The sequence below is a fragment of the Pavona decussata genome, unplaced genomic scaffold (genome assembly GCF_977016875.1).
Source record: "Pavona decussata unplaced genomic scaffold, jaPavDecu1.1 SCAFFOLD_47, whole genome shotgun sequence".
Lineage (NCBI taxonomy): Eukaryota > Metazoa > Cnidaria > Anthozoa > Scleractinia > Agariciidae > Pavona > Pavona decussata.
The window spans coordinates 2269930-2287197 of NW_028145469.1; the positions used below are offsets into that span (position 1 = coordinate 2269930).

The window sequence follows — 17268 nt, forward strand, 5'->3', positions numbered from 1 at the left end:
ACCTGACTCATAAAGTGACAACGTTCCAACCAAAGATAGGAGACGTCGTCATCGTGAAAACGGAAACCAAAAATCGTGGTACCTGGCATTTGGCCACAGTGAAGCAAGTCTATCCCGGAAAGGACGGCGTCATCCGCGCAGTGCAACTGAAGACCGCTCACAGTGTGCTCGATCGCCCTATACAGCATCTTTACCCACTTGAGCTGTCCTGTGATAGAGCTGCTGACACACCTACGTGCACGCCCACAGCAAACCTGAACCCAAGCGCTCCACTATTCAGGCCGAGAACTAGACGGGATGCTGCAGTTGCTGCTAGAGCTAGAATTCAGGACCTTGCGGAATACGAACCATAAACTGTGAACTCTTTTCTTCATTGATGTTATCGAACTTATTTGAACATTAGTTTTTATTCTGAATGTTTATGTTCTCTTGTGTTTATCCTCTTCGGGGATGAATACACTCGTTGAGACCTGAATGACTGAGTAGTGTAGAGAAATCAAGTATCGAGCATAGAACTTTGAACATTTTGTTTTATTACTCAAATTTAAGATATTGACACTTCAGTCTCAAGGCAGAACATATGTTCCCTGAGCGGAAATCATATGGGGGGAGGGTGTTGGAGACTGAAGCTAATTGTTTTTGTGTGAGATTTGATTATTTTAGCATTTGAGTAATTGTTGTTATCGTGAAATAAGATCGTTTGTGGTGTGATTCGAACGAACCAATCATAAGTAGTCTTTTGATAGACGCCGGAAATCGCTACGTGATCCAGGACGCTTTATACTGTACAAATAGTAGTGTCAAATTGTTACTTTTTAGAACGCGTGTGAGTTGAGAAACGGTGACTAACTGTGAGATCAAATTAGTTGAATAAATCCTTTAAAACCAAACGTGAGTGGTGGAGAACACTGTTTATCTTGGAGGCGAACATTCTCCACAGCCGGCAGTGACTTCAAAACAATTGACTCTTTTCCCGTAAACAACGGCTACAGCTGGATTTGACTGAGGCGACCAAAACAAACCCTTATATGCAATTTTCTGTATTTTCTAATGATCGGCTGAATTTAATTTGCTTAAACGAAGACCTTCGCACGGACCAGTTAAGGTTAAAATAGCTAAATGGTGAATCATGGCTTGGCTGCCAAGTTGCAACTGATCTTTTGGTTTTAAGGTCTTTAGGTAGGTTGTTTTCGTACAGAAAATTCATTTCTTCATTGTCAGCAAGAAGTTTTTGAAATAATGTAACTTTAACTTTGTTTGAAGAAAATCCTACTTACGCGTGGGTTTTTGACGGATGTTATGCGTGTTCAACTTGACAACACAAAGCAAAATTTATATATCTGCGCGAAATGAGCAAGTTTAAAAAACTATAGTTGCTTTGAAACCGATTTTTGGGAAGATTTTACTAGATAAAGATTGACCTTTTTCTGCCCACATAAAGGCAGCGCAATAAATTCTACATTGACGATTTTGTTTATATTAATTTTAGTGATCTGCGAAACTACGAGTGTCCGATCGAGCGAGGGTTTTAAAATATCAGCTCGAGTGCGACAAAGTTCAGTGACTTCAAACACATTGTGGGCAAGCGTTAATTTTTTTGGGCAAATCACTGTTCAAAGATATGTTGTTTTTGTGTCCACAGTGGAGCTCTGGACCTTATATATCCAGGAACTTCCTTATATGAGCACATTTTGTGAATTCATCTCGAAAAAGATGCACATTTCCAGTACAACGCAAGGAAATCAATGTCATTAAAGTCCGTTTTACTATGAGGTATTCTTCGAGAAAATTTACTAACGACAAAGTTATAACCACAGCTTGCAACTTTTGAAGACAAATTGCCCGTTCTTTCCAGGTTATGAGTGGAAACATTTTATTTTTAGGCAATAAATTATTTGAAATCCCGCCATTTTTCAAACCCGGCCAGGGGATCTGGGCAAAAAAGTTCGCGCATGCTCATTACGTTTTTCCGCCCTGAAGGGGCAGTCAGTCTGTGCTTGAAAACTTTCTTCGCGCCAATCTCCCGACCCGACTGACTGCCCTGGGTCTCCAAGGATGGCTAACCCTTGTTTGATTTATGGCACATCCAAGGAAATTTACCCCAACCCCCGCGCTTCTATTGATATAGGGCCTCTTCATATGAGCCAGGTTGACCGGCTGGCTCGGTTGCCGGGATGAATTTTGCCTTGGGTTCATATGAGAAATTTCAGACCTGTTTCCGAGATGAGAAAAGGTCAAAGATCCTGGGTACGAGTTCTGGCGCCAAATTTGGGAAACAAAGCAACATAGCGAAACACAAACATTTTAACTTTCGGGCCTATCTTGGCATCGGTAACTCTTAAAGCTGTATCACTGCAGTTAAATGGGATGCTTATGATGTGGAAAATACAGCAGGCAATGCAAGACGATGCCATCCGGACCGCTAGAATTCATACCGCCGTTCATCCCGGTAACCGGGATGATGTGTTCATATGACAAAATTTCCAGCCTGCTTACCGAGATCTCGGGAACCGAGCCAGCCCGCCCTCTCATATGAACACATTGAAAACTTTTACAAAGGATTTAGAGGTGAGGCGAGATCTCGGAAACCGAGTCAGCCCGGTCAACCGGGCTCATATGAAGAGGCCCATAGTGGAGCCTTAAAATTTGCAATTTGATGCCAGCGCTTTCACTACAATAGTCATACTCGATACGCCTAGAGCCTAGAGCCTTTCGTGATATTTATTGGAAACGTAATTTACCAGGTAAGATCGACAAAAAGATTTTAAAGTAATAAGAGACACTCACCGGACCCAACTGGGACAGCAGCATTGTGTAAAGCAAAGATTTCCTTGGACGTTGCGTAATTGACACGGCGTGGGTCCTTGACCTGCTTGCGTTGACCTTCGTGCGATGGATAGCAACATGTCGAACTTTTACGACCTCTCCAGTCGACTGTCAGGTCTCTTCTGTGTTTAGGACAGATGGTCATGGCTGCTACTCTGTCTTGAGATAAATCGAAGTGTCCTGCTCTGTTCAAGATGAGCTCCTTCTCAGTGATTTCTATTCCTTCGGATCGCCATCCTCGCTTGCTACTCACACCAAGTCCCAGTAACTGTGGTATTATGTCTTCTTTACAAGCATCCAGCGGCAGAACATTTGTACTAGATCCGTAAGAACTACAAGGTGACTCTTGTGAAGCGAACGAACAGTTCATATTTTAAAGCAAGTCTGGTACAACGAAAGTACGCAAATTTCGGCGAGTCGTAAATGAAACCTGATAACCCAGCAGCGCGCGAGACATACAAATTTATAGATGTTGCTCGATCCCAAATTACGCAGCTACAATTATTCTTGGTTTTCACGTGACGTCATAACAAAACGCAATTTTGGGTTTTTATCTTCATCACATAAAAGAAAATATAAATTTCAATCGGCTTGCTTGTTTTCAGCAGGATAGCATTCTTCGTTTTGAAAATAGAGCAGTTTGAATTTTAGATTTTTGCCTACTGCGTGACAGAAGGATTCAGCTGCTCTAAACATGTCACGTACATGAAAACATCGATTTGACTCGTGTTTTTTTAGGTCTGATCAGCTAACATGTAATAGAAACGTCTATGTCAATGTGTGAAAGTTCAGCAGGGAGAAGTAGCCAAAGTGAACTCCAGATGTTTTTGCTGGTTTCCGGCCGCCATATTGGTGGCTATGTTGGTGTCCACCAAAATGGCGTCCCATACTAAACTCTGTAATTTTCCGTGGTACATTTTCTCGAATAACTCGATTATGAGATATCGCACAGCCCCGTGGCTTTCACACGTTGTTTACGTATCACTCTTCTCCAAAATATCAATTTCTTGACTTTAGCTATTGAATGGTTGAGGAATTAATTTTTTTTTTACTTGCGTGACGATGTGTGAGGTGAAAACCACCAATACGTGTAAGTCGTTTATTAATTTCTTAATTTCATATTTTGGCCAACAACCATTTTCTGCAAAAACCAAGTAAAAAGTATTCTCCTGAAACTTTATATGACTGAAAATTCGTCGCACAGACAATTTAAAAATCGTCCATTCATTTCTTTATAATTAATTCTAATTAATATGTCTGCTTTATAATTTGTATCATACGTGTACGACTGCAACGGTTTCCGCTGTTCAAAAGTAAGGTTGATTTCTTTTCATTGCAGTATCCTTACCAAATTATTTTTTTCTTATAAGGGTGATGAAGTTTTCAGCCGTCTAAAGTTACAATTTAAAGGCCATTACCAAAAAGCAAGGTTACATGCTTTATGCAAAATACCGCAAAATCACGTTCGCGAAAACAGGCTTCCTCTAAGAAGACTTTCTTGTACCAATCAATACTTTTTTTCTTTTGACTTAGAAGGGTATAGACTATTGTAAAATGGAATTATTTAACAAATAAACCGCCGCACTTTCAAGAAAATGGGCTTAGAAAATCGCCGAAATTCGCTGCCCTGTTACAGTCACGCAACATACCCGGATTAAACCCCTTGGGCATAATTACCGTTACACTAAAAACTTGATGTTATGCATCCAAAACGTTTATTATAAAATACTTTAGCTTCAGAAAAAAAGAGAAATTGCCATTGTTTTTGGTGGTTTTTACGGCTTCCCTTGGCCAAAAACAAGGGGGGTGGTCAATCTCGAGAGTGAAAAGCCGGGAAATCTTGTTAATGTCACCAAAGTTAATCTTATCAGCTTGGTTCTTAATGCTGAAAAAATAAAGGAAATCGGCTGACCCCAATCTTTTGGCACCGCCCGATTTTCTCTGACAATGACTCTTAAATGCAATAATTGGAAACTAGTTTGAGGCTTTGCTGGTGCCAACTGCGTAGGAGTCCAGTTTATGCATGAACCTTTGAGACGAACGTTTAACCTAATTCTCCGAGATCACCTCTAGATCTTTTTAAATAGGAGGCACCATGATGCGTGCTGCGCGGTTTTAGAGCTTTTGCAGATTTTCCATTTGTGTGTCACCTGTAGTGTACCAAACAATACAACAATTTGTAATAAAAGTAGGTTCGAATTACTGACTTATAAATGTGAATCAGGCTTTCGACCTTTCACTGATCCTTCTTCTGATCCTTGCGGGTGACGTTCTAGCTGCCTTATGCTTAACATGGTTATCCCAGGTTAACTAGTTGTCGACACTGACACCAATATATTTTACAGAGTGCACTCTTTCCAGTTCAGTGTTGAACAAAGCAAAATGGCTGGCACTGGATTTAACATTTATAATTACTATGCCCGGTCGTGAATACACTATTGAAACCAAGTCCCTAATTAGTGATATGTACTTTTGAACATTTGTAAATTTACTGCAATTCACTTTTTTGGCCGGTGCAATGGTTTTTTTCGTTAATAAACCATTATTATGTCAAACAACACAATTAAACAAGTATTACTTCCATTGCCCAATGAAGGTTACCTTTTGTCTGAAGGATGCCATATGGAAGACAATTCGGGACGACACCCCAGAGATTAACTTAGTTTTACGATTAAATGCGTGGAAAGAAACATCATTATTCACTGACCATAGCTAACTGCGTTTCAAGCTCAAAAACTTCCATCATTTGTCTGTCAGAGTCAGGACCACCTCCTAGCATCTTGGCGATCTTTTTCATGTACGTTTTATAAGCGTTCCGGATCTAAAAAAGCAAGAACCGAACAAAGTTAACGCATCACTCCTAAAGAGCTTTTAACCATTACGGTATTTCAAATTCAACGCATCAGAAAAAAAAAACAGTTAATGATTCTCTCCGCTGTAAACATCTCAAAGCGTCCCAGAGATTTCTAGCCCACATGCCTAATCCAAACAATGTTATTGACTTTTCCAAGGAGTTTGACATCGTTCTAGGCTGCAGTCAAACGCCGCATAAACACAACCAGAGTAACTCATGGTTTAGCCATTTAACAAATTCCAGCTAGTAGTCAAAGAGGACTTGAGCGCGGATTACGGGTTCTAACTGATCGACCTGGATACGCCTGCTCAGTGCTAAAACCGTTTTGTTTTTCCTATATAAAGTAGTTTGGAAAAGGCGTTATTGCATGACTGGTCTTGACTACTTACCTCTTCATAATCTTTGTTGTCCCTTGCGTAGTAGGAGCGGACCATGCCTAGTTCGCCAGGCCCAAACTGAAAGAAATTAAACGAAAATAAATCATGCCGGTTTGCACGAGTTTTCCGACGCAAGATCAGTCTCAAATAATTCTTGCATGCCAACATATAATCTGATTATGACAAGAATTCAAAAAAATGCGTTCTCTTGTATAATACACCTTGACTTGCAATTTGCTGTGGGTTATTATTAGAAAAAAAAACAAATAAAAAACACGTTTTTCTGTCAACAAAAAGAAACAAACAAAACAATTTTCTAGTTTTGCCATAAATTACATGTATCACACAGTGTAATAAAAGTGTCGATTTGTGCCTCTGGCCAGAGACAGAGTAGATCAGAATGGATTGTCAAACTTGAAAAATGTTAGGCTAACGTTTTTCAAGGTCCTCGCATTTTTGTCTCCAAAATGCACTAAAAAGATCACGAGTTGTTCCTGTCAATAATTGAGTTGATTAATTCCCTCCTGTTGTTCTAGAATTATTTTGTAGCCAAGTGAAGGTCTTGCTTCATTAATTTGTTAACAAAAGAGGTTAAAAACGCCATGACGTACACTTTCCCTATGTGCAATATAACCCAGTGAACGACCCAGATGACCTTTTTAGGGGCCGAATATCTTGGCTAGAGAAAAAAAAAACATAAGGCAAAGAGCACCACACCTCCAGCCACCGACCGTCATTCTTAAGTCCCTGATGAAAACAAAAGGTCATCCCTTCCCTGCTCTGGTAAGGCACATCATGTAGAAAGAAAAGCAACTAACCTGTAGTATATGTTTGTTAGAATCGTGAGGATCGATAAACACTTTGACATCAATGAATGGCTTGATGAACAATTCACTGGATACGCTGCCGATCCTTTGTGTGATGCTCAACGACGCTAGAGGCTTCATATTACCCGTCACATTCCACCCTCCCATTTCGTTAATAAGGTTCTTCAGTGGAGTGTCTCCTTCGGCTTCAACGGCCGCCACGTCACTGCAGACATTGAAAAACTTCACCGTCTTCATAACAGCTTCATTCTAACGTCAAGAAAAGGATAAGAAGGTGAGGCAAATTTGAGACAAATGAAGTATTTAATGAGATATGTCAAGGACTGAACGCAGCTACATGTATTGTGACTTAATTGTAAAGCCTGGAGTGAGTAGTAAACGGCAGTCGACGAGAACTGGAAATATTATACACCGGTCTTGTGAAAATTTAAAAAATGCGCAAAATTTCGAGCGCAATGTTATGGCAGCGCTCGCGATCAACGAGCCTGCAAATTTTGCGGATAGGACTTACTGTAAACCTGTCATTATAAACATCAGATAGGCGCCGTATGCGTTTACTGTACACGTGTCTAACTTTAGACACAACACGCTATATAAGGGATTTGAGATGGCAAAAAAACGCATTGTGATCCGTAAGGCATTGGCTTGGCCGGTTTTAGCAAGCCCACCAACTATATTGTAAAATTTGTAATCGCATTCAATCCCAGACATAAGGGTATCAGCACGAAGCATGAACTGAAGCAGTAGCTTTTTATTAGTGCCCACTGATTCAGCTGAGTAGACGACTTCTACAAAGCGGCTGGTTCAACGCTGTTCAACGTCCGTTTCCTTCCAATTTATTTCTGTTGATCTCAAGTGATCCTTTACCAATGCCATCGAGCATAAATTTGCTTGGCCGGTTTTCTTTTCCTACTCAAAGGAACAACCCTCCAAACCCAATACCAAAATGTCAAATATCCTTAACGTTTTCCTGATATTTCTTATGGGACTTGTTAGGAGTATTTGTTTAGACATTGCCATTCTTGGGCACTTTCGCGCGTCCCGATTGCGCCCACAAACTCTTGCCTCCGTCTCTACTATCTGCCCCCGGGTCTCCATTGATTGTGTCCGAAATATCTTGAATTCCTTGACCAAATGTCCGATATAATTCGCACGTATGGCGACAAGAAACCGCTCAGCAAGATCAGTTTCTATTTCTCTCAGAACGTGTCCCCTACTATATATTATATACAAGTGATTTCAATATGAAAGTGGGTGCTGGCGAAGGGGGATAAAGTTGTGGGGATTTAATTAAACAGTAAATGGGTTTGGAAAAGGGGGTCGACTTTGAGGGTAGGGAGAGTAGGTTTCAGTTGGATGAGTTGTAAAAATCATGACTACAGCAAGCATTGGTTTTGAAAATGGGTCATGGCAGGTTTAGTGATTTGTATAACCCACATTGGGGAAGAAATGTTGAAAACGCTTCTTTTTTGTGGGATGGGGGTGTTGGTGAAGTGGACGGATCAGCCGCCTCAAACGGCACAGATTTTGAATTATTTGCCTCCACGAGCAAAGAACTCGAGTGAAAGTGCAACGAGTCGTTTGATTTCAGAGTGAAGCAATCATCTGATTTAACAGTTGCACAGTTCGCTTCGACGAGCGATCGACATGTTTTCAATTCTTTTGCCTCAATGGACACACTTACGGACCGAAAGAGCATGACTCAACGGTCGAATTATTCTGCACAAACTCCACAGATTTTGAATGATTGGGCTCCACGGGCGAAGAACTCGTGTAAAAGTACAACGAGTCCTTTGATTTCACAGTTGAGTGGTTCGCAGATTTTGAATTTTTAGCCTCCACGGTATTTTTTCTATTTGCTGTCTTTATTTGCTTCTGTAATCTTTCATCAAGGTCACGAACGGAAAGAGATCAATTTGTGTTTGGCTGCTTTTATAGATCCACCGCTTGAGAATTGAGATCACTTTCCACGGGAAAATACTACCACGATCTTACGCACAGACGGTTTCGAGGCGCAGTTGACTTTGCCATAAAACAAATAGGTAAGTATTTCTAAATATTTTTATTTGCTAGATGTCTTCATTTGCTTGTGAATATTCATCAAGGTCAAGAAACGGATCAATGGTGAATCACGTGGAAAGTGATATCTTTCCGTTCGTGACCTTGATGAATGATTACAAAAGCAAACGTCAACTGCACCTCGTAACCGAAAGCGTCTGACAGCGTGCGATTCTTAAGTGCAAAGTGAGGTGTGTATCCCGGATTATATGTCAGCCATGTGATTTGCGCATGATTGTCGTCTCAACCATCCCGGATAATGCTCTACTGCGCAAGCTTCGAGTCTTACATCCGACAAAATTTTGGATTTTTTCCCCTATTGACAAGAATAGTGTGCTGTCTCGCTAACGCTCGCCAGCAATAAGACATTGTGAGCGAATTGCCATGATCAAAAATACTTAGCTTAGTCGTCCCCGCTCATAGCAGGCAATTTTAAAGAAGCAGTACCCGTTAACACGTTCTGGCCGTTCGGACTTACAATCCTAACGCTGGATCGGATCCTTTAAGTATTGCGAAAGGATCCGATAACGCGGATTGCAGTTTTGGATTAAGTGCATGAAAGTCTCTCAACACACGAGAAATGAGCGAAATCTATTCTTTTAAGTCCGGATGACCAGAACGTTTTAACGGAGACTGCCTCTTAAATCAGTGCAATTGATTTATAGCCTGCGATGGCAGACGCGTTTCCTGTTGGATGAAACAAATGCAAGAAAAGGCGTCTGCTCTCACGAGTTCCCGATAGAGAGCAGCTATCTTTAAGTAAATAATATATCCAAAATGATGGTAAAAATACTTAAAGGCTTGTTTCACTCATCACTTTCTTCAACCCGCCGAGGAATCGTTGGGATCAGATTGGGAACCAGCAGTCAGTTTCCAAGCTAAGGACACAGGGCGCAATTGTGCTCTATGTCAAGGTCAAAATTCAGAATAGCCTACACTGAATATCTACTCATTTTTATCCTTTAACAAGTTCTTACATTTGAATAATTTTTCTGTGCATTATCCAGGGCACCTTTCAACACATTGTAGCTCTTCTCTATGACCAACGAGAAGCCAGTAACGGACGTCTGGCCAGGGTTCAAGGCGTTCTCGTCCTGCCAGCCGCCACATGCATATTCGTAAAAGTCACTGCAAGGATCAGCGCTTTGGTTCAGTTGCTTCAGAGTATCTAAAAGAGAGAAAAGTAAATTAACAAGAAAGGTAGTGTGGAACGGCCATCCTGAAGGAGGATGTTGTTTGAAGGTATATACTAACTTTAAACACGTTTGTCGGCACAAGGAAAAGCAAAATTAAGAGACGTTAGGGCCAAGGGCGCGTACAAACAAATGAAAGCAATTTTGACATGCGAAAATATAAACGGTCTATTATATAAACAACAGTGAAATACCAGGTGAGCTTTCGCGCGAAAACGTGATATCTTCACACGTGAAGATAGCACGTTATTTTCACACGTGAAAATAACGTGTGAGCTGCGCTCACTCGTAAAATATATTTTTTCAACACGAGAAGAGAAATTTCGTATCTCCAAGCGGCCATGTAATATCCTCTATATATTTTATAATATTCTGTATATTCTCGCAATTTTTATCCTTGGCTATGTCCCCTTTCTGTGTTGTACAATCGCGTTTCACGTTTTACCAGAATATCGAAAACTATACAGGGATCTGGCGTCAAATGTCTTCGCGGCCCTACTTTTCTCGACCTCGGTTTTGAATCCCTTGCTGTACTATTGGAGGATACAAGACATTAGAGAAGGTGTCAGAGGCATCATCAGAACATTGCTCTGTAAACATAACGGTGAGGAATCGTAACAGTTCCAAGGCTTCTGTTTTCATTGTTCAGTATAGCTTTTGGCAAGCGAGTGTGGTGATAATGACTAATTTCGTATGCATCAGCTGGACTCGTTCAGCTACACATACCACAGGTTTTCTCTTGCGCCTTCTTGCAAGTGATCGGCTTAGGGCCTAAAAAGACAAGTGCGAGGCTATATTCGCTTTTCCTTCCCCCCAACTCAAGTTATAGGATCGATGACAAATTTGTCGAGTGGCAGGTGTCGAATCCTAAGAGGTAAGGTGTGAACATCTTGTTCGGTTACGCCATGTATTTGCTCTAAATATCAAATGGCATGGTTTTGATCCGTTCCAGTCTTCGTTTAGCGGTACAGCGTAAACATAGCCCAACAAACAGTCACACAAAGAATGCCACAAAATCTCTCATGTCACAGGGACGGTTGCAAAGAGCCTCCACTTAGCTTTCCACTTATACTGTAATTTTTTTATTTATAATAGTTTTTTTATCTTATCGCGTATTTTAGCATTAGATATTGTACAGTCCGTAATCCAGCCTCTGGGCTGCAATGGATTTTTAATAAAGCTATCTATCTATCTTTCCAGTTATGTGTCTCAACGAGTTACAAGACTCTCGCTTAATATGTTAACAGCTGATTTATACGAACCTGCACGATGAACACGATTCATCACTACTGCGAATGCCTTTCATTTTATTTATTTATATACTTATATATATTTAATTAAATTTAATTTTTTTTTTTGGTTTGGAAGAACTTATTTCTGGGTTTCCTGAACGGCCTGTTTTTTCCACAAGCTGCAATGGGCATACGAGCTGTCCCCAAAGCCGCGGTGTTCGTATCAACAGCGTACGTAAAAAAATTGTCTGACGTAACAAGGACAGATGTTTTCTTTCTCCGCGGCTTTTCTTCTTTCAAAATGAAAATTTGCAGCTATCAAACGAAGATTCAATGTTATGTTGTAATGTTCAAAGCTCAACTTTTTGTGACTCAGTTCAAAATCAGAGTGACGAGCAATGTTTTGTTTTGTTTCTAAGGCTCGTGTTTCGTAATGTTTCCATACATCAATAAAACCAACCGCAACACACTATCGGGCAACTCTGACAGTTTGTGTCGTCATAGCCGCTTTAGTTGCGGGAAACGCCATCCGGCATTTTGGCAGTAATATGGAAGAACCGGTCACTTAGGCCCGGTTCATACGTCGAACTTTACATGAGCCGAACCTAATCATTTGGTTCGGCGCATGAAAAGATCGACGTATGAATCAGTTAGGAACGACAGATTTGTATTTGGGTCGACCCGCCGTTCTATTCGACTGCGCCAGTCGAAGAGAACGGCAAAAGTTCGACTTTGATTCAGACGTCGAAATTTACATGTGCCGAACCAAATGCATACGTTACGTATAAATTATATAAATTATATCTATCCCAGAGGTCTGCGCGTTCCATCGACGTGGCATGCGCAAAGGACTTCATTCTGAACAAGATGGCGGGAAAAGAGGAATGTGCTTGTTCCTCTTGTTTCGAAACAACCAAATATACTTGTCTGGGATGCAAAAGATTAAAAAAAAAAAAGAATCTATTCTTGATGTGCACACGCACTTCAAACTTACAGAAACTTTCCAATACAGGCTATATGAAAGGCGAAGCCTCAAACACAATATTTGAAGAAAACATTACTCTATTCAAACAGAGATTACGCTACAGAGGTTACCTCGATAACCTTATAGATAAAATTCTTTTAGAAGTCAATTTCCGCGAAAGAATGCCGGCACTACAAAACAAACAAAAAACGCGCAAAAACATTTTGTCGTTTGTGACGGAATATCGCCCTTCTGTGCCTAACCTAAAACAATTCAGATGACTAAATGGCACTTGATAGAAAATCAGCCTCTGCTAAGAGAGATCTACAAAGACCCTTCCCTACTTTCGCACAGAAAAGGGAGATCTTTGAAAGACGTACTCCGCCGTAAGAGCAAATTAGCTTTGAAGGTCATATTCTTCCTATCTCGACCAATAGGCGCCGTGTTTGGCCTGTCTTCATTATTTTACCAAACAAGCTCTTCCATGTCAGAATTTATCTTTCCCACCATTTTGAATCTTGCCGAGTGAAAATAACAGCCGCTGACCACGAAAACTATTTTCTCACTTAAACTTTAATTAAGTTCGACTTCAGTTAGGTTCGACGTCTGAATCAACTGCCGAACTTAATTATTTGGGTCGACCTCAATAGGTATTAGGTTCGGCTCATGTAAAGTTCGACGTATGAACCGGGCATATTGCAGATGTTTTTGCAGATGCTTCGCTCCGCTGATATAGTGCGTTTGAATTTGTGGAGGCTCAGTGATTTTCTCCCTTTGTTTACAGCAGTGCATAGGCTGTGTTTTAAAATGAGAGACAATGTTTGCTTCAAGCTAAACAGGACGTTAACTCCATAAAAAGTCATGACAATTTAAAACAAAAAGCATTAGTCTGTTTTTTTTTTTTCTTTAAACGTCGTAAAGGGAACTTTCTGTGTAGGAGTGAAAACAAAATTTATGTCCAACTAGAAACCCTGTCTGCATACGGTAGACCCCTGTGAGGGGTGTGCGGAGTCTGCCCCCACAGACAAAAAATCCTAGGTACGGCCCTGAGACAGGCTAAACACGGCTCCTATCGGTTGGGATAGGAAGAATATGACCTTCAAAGCTAATTTGCTCTCACGAGTACGTCTTTAACAGATCTCCCTTTTCTGTACGAAGGTCTACGAAGGGTCTTTGAAGATCCCTCTTAGCAGAGGCTGATTTTCTATCAAGTGCCATTTACTCATCTGAATTGTTTTAGTTTAGGCACAGAAGGGCGATATTCCGTAACAAACGGCAAAATGTTTTTGCGCGTTTTTTGTTTGTTTTGTAGTGCCGACATTCTTTCGCGGAATTTGACTTCTGAAAGAGTTTTATCCACAAGGTTATCGAGGTAACCTCTGTGGCGTAATCTCTGTTTAAATAGAGTAATGTTTTCTTCAAATGTTGTTTTCGAAGATTTTGTTCTGAGAAGTCTTGAGGCTTCGCCTTTGATATAGCCTGTATTGGAAAGTTTCTGTCGGTTTGAAGTGCGTGTGCACATCAAGAGTAGATTTTTTTTAATCTTTCGCATCTCAGACAAGTATATTTAGCTTTTTCGAAAAAGAAGAACAAGCACATTCCTCTTTTCCCGCATTTTGTTTAAAATTATATCCTGTGCGCATGCCAAGTCGATGGAACGCGCAGACCTCTGGGATAGATATAATTTATATACTTTATACCTAACGTATGCATTTGGTTCGGCACATGTAAAGTTCGACGTCTGAATCGAAGTCGAACTTTTGCCGTTCTATTCGACTGGCGCAGTCGGGTAGAACGGCGGGTCGACCCAAATACAAATTTGTCGATCCTAACTGATTCATACGTCGATCTTTACATGCACCGAACCAAATGATTAGCTTCGGCTCATGTAAAGTTCGACGTATGAACCGGGCCTAAATGATGGTTGCATATGAAGACAGAGTTCTCTTCTCACAGTGTGTCGAGTTGTCATCCTTTATGCCAACGTTGAACTTTCATTATTTCCCCATACAGTAATACTGGGAGCAACGTGCAATTTGGCTTTTCTCTGAAATGACTATTTTGCTTTATCCATCGCAGAACTTAGCATTGCTACCACAGTTTTCGCTTATTTGAAACGGCTTTGCAGATCATTAGGCACCATCACTAGGAAACCATTTTAAAATGAAAAAAAAAAAAAACAACAACAACAACGAAAAAAATCTACATTTACAATAACGCATATTCTTACAGTTTTTGTCCTTAGTATGTTTGGACGTGTCGTTTTTCAAAACTTCGTTTGACATTGTCACTGGCAAGCGATATAGAAAACCTACTCCCCCGTATAGAAGCGATGAATGTCTGCGTGGCCCTGGTTCTGCCTTGCGCATTCTTTTTTTCAATCCTTTTCAATCCACTTGCTGTACTACAAGAGGATGAAAGAAATTACTGATAATCGGGTAAAAAGGATCAGAGAAAGCGTTTACCTATATAAACGGCGACGAATTGTAAACGTCTGCTGAAATATTGGAAGGTTTGCACCATTTCCTTTCATTCAAGGACATGGAGATTTATTAAAAGTAACGCTCTTAGTACACGGCGGATTCAAAGCTGGATGATAGTAAACGCAATCATGACTCACAATTAGTCAGCAGATCGACACGTGCACAGTTTAAGTAGGAAAAAATAGAACAGTCACCAGGAGAAAAAGAGCTTACAAAAAGAGTAAGTACATGAAAAAACTTCGGAGATTTTTCTAAAGTGAAATATCGTACCGAAAGGTTCCCCCATCAGCCTCAGCTGAGTACATCTCCTCTACACTCTGTCGACGTGACCACAGGGGGTGCTAACCATTTACATGGAAAACCCGGAAATTCCAGCTGGAAAATCAAATGCTACGCATTATCCATTTGGAGTACTTTTGAAATTATGGGCTTCTGGTCAAAACGATGCATTTTTGTTACTCCTTTTGGGATTTACAGCTGATGTTCATACATTTTGCATGTTATCGATCTAGCTAAATCATTTATCCCGAAAATTTCCATCCGACACGTCACCCAGGGCAACCATCCTTTGCAATCATGACGTCATATTATCCTATTTATCTAAATCTGACTCCCGATACCTCGAACCCTCGCTTTTAAACAGCTTTTCCTTTCTCTTCAGGTCATTTTCTGTATACTTTTACTCTCGATAACCCGAACTCCCGATAACTCGAACCTTTTTCAATTGCCCTTGAAGGTTCGTGCATTAAAGTCGGTAAAAATCCTGACAACATTTCACACCAACTATTGCACAATTTGAAAATGACGCATTTCCCTCGCCATCTCCATGACAACGACAATGAAATGTAAGCGCCGGTCTTGCAATATTTGTCATCTTAATAGCTCATAAAATCTCAAGTTCCCGCACAAATGCGGCACTTAGTTATTAAATGAAACGAGCGAGATAATTGCAGAAAATAAGTATAAACCTCTAAATGAAACGGAGATAGGATAATGATCAAGTTTATTCGAGTTTGGGGTCTAGTTTAGCTAGTAACTCAGTAAATAGCTAATCCCGATTAAAACATACATTTATGCAAATCTGGGTTCTTTCTCGGAAAACATGTATCAACAACCATTGTTTAGCATTCTAGGAATGTTCCACAAAACTACTGAACACAAACAGAAGAAAAAATTAACCCAACCGTGAATGAAAGAACGATGTATTGTTGTATTTCATTTCGCTGAAGCTTCAATTGTAGGTTGTGTGTGCCCTGCTAACAGAGGCTTTTCCTTTCGTATTTTAAGCCGACTACGCGAAATCTCAGAGAATTAAGTCCGTACGTACATGTAAAAGAAACTTGCCAGAACGAAACGCTCTGCTGGAAAGGTTAAGTTTGTGTGTGTAACGCAACGCTACAAACTCGCATTTGAGTTTCAAACAATTCTATCTTAATTCAAATTGCAAGCCTCAACACCATTAAATACCTCCTTAATGCCTCGTTGGCGAGCCAACACACATTGACTTACCGGGTGACTTATCATAATACAACTTCTGGTCACTCATAATATCATGCATGATCTTACCTAACGAAGTATCCAGACAGTGCTTGGTGCCGCAGTACATCTGAACGCTTGATTTCTGAGGCGTTGAAGGTTTGCCAACTTTGGCTTTTTCGATGGCGAACAATATCATGAATATAATCGACAATACGGCAAAAAACGCAGTGACAAATAGTAAAACTTTGAACTTTGTAAAATGCCGCAATTTGTACTTCACGTCACCGTAATCTCCTCCGTCTTCTTCAAGCTTTTGCATTTCGTTTGCCAATTTCAGGAGGATAATATGAAAATGAAGAAGTGTCAATTTTGCAAGGGTTTCAAACACAAACCTCAACGAAAGTCGGACGCCTAAAAGCGGAACTTGAGAAATAAAGCTTTTTGCTACTGTAGCTAGAACACGCCAGCTGAACAGGAACGTGAGGTTTCACTTTACACTTAAGAGTCACGACATCTGAAATGGAAGGTGTAACCACGAGGGTGGGGTGGGAGGGTTGGGGACCTGGCATTTTGCTATTTTAATTAAGAGACTTTTGACGGTGTTTTTTCGACAGTGTAAAATTTTAATACGTACTCCTCCTTGTGGCCAGAATGCTTACATAGCACCAAAAGGAAATTTATACCTAATTCCTAGCTCAATTTTTCAGAATGACAGAGCTTAAAAATATTGATCATGCCACCCATTTTCATCCTAACCACACGCTAAGTACTTCAAGACAGCCTATTAATAGTTTGATTGCACTATTATAGTAGCTTTAAAAAAACTGGACTATTTCTTTTGTTTGTATTAATTGGTGAAAGACTAGTGTGGCTTTTCAAAGTCATTGGTGAAAGACTACGTTTGTTCAAAGGGTTTGCTACAAAAAGTTCCTACGACGTTTAGCCAGTGGTTTGAAACAATATATAGTCCTTAAA

At 40.4% G+C, this 17268-nt stretch overlaps 1 protein-coding gene and 2 long non-coding RNA genes across 4 annotated transcripts in view; 1 reads left to right on the plus strand and 2 right to left on the minus strand.

Annotated features, from left to right (window-relative positions):
- The window catches only part of LOC146482261 (endothelin-converting enzyme homolog), a 103355-nt gene that overhangs the window by 67218 nt on the left and 18869 nt on the right, over positions 1 to 17268 (minus strand). The window contains exons 1-5 of one of the 2 annotated variants that reach the window (XM_085107515.1): positions 16381 to 16790; positions 9920 to 10110; positions 6876 to 7133; positions 6070 to 6135; positions 5534 to 5647 (exon numbers count right to left, since the gene is read on the minus strand). In XM_085107515.1, the coding sequence (XP_084963641.1) occupies positions 5534 to 5647; positions 6070 to 6135; positions 6876 to 7133; positions 9920 to 10110; positions 16381 to 16612 (861 nt within the window). In that variant the 5' untranslated portion in view covers positions 16613 to 16790. Of the gene's footprint in view, positions 1 to 5533; positions 5648 to 6069; positions 6136 to 6875; positions 7134 to 9919; positions 10111 to 16380; positions 16791 to 17268 lie in introns of those variants that run through there. The other variant, XM_085107514.1, reaches the window with a different exon arrangement.
- On the minus strand, positions 8427 to 9302 carry LOC146482266 (uncharacterized). Its single transcript, XR_014864201.1, has 2 exons — positions 9047 to 9302; positions 8427 to 8970 (listed from the first exon to the last, which is right to left on the minus strand). It is a non-coding gene; the product is annotated as an uncharacterized LOC146482266 (long non-coding RNA).
- Positions 14659 to 17268, plus strand: part of LOC146482267 (uncharacterized) — an 82558-nt gene continuing 79948 nt past the window's right edge. The window contains exon 1 of the long non-coding RNA XR_014864194.1: positions 14659 to 14675. This is a non-coding gene — a long non-coding RNA (uncharacterized LOC146482267). The remainder of the gene's footprint in view (positions 14676 to 17268) is intronic.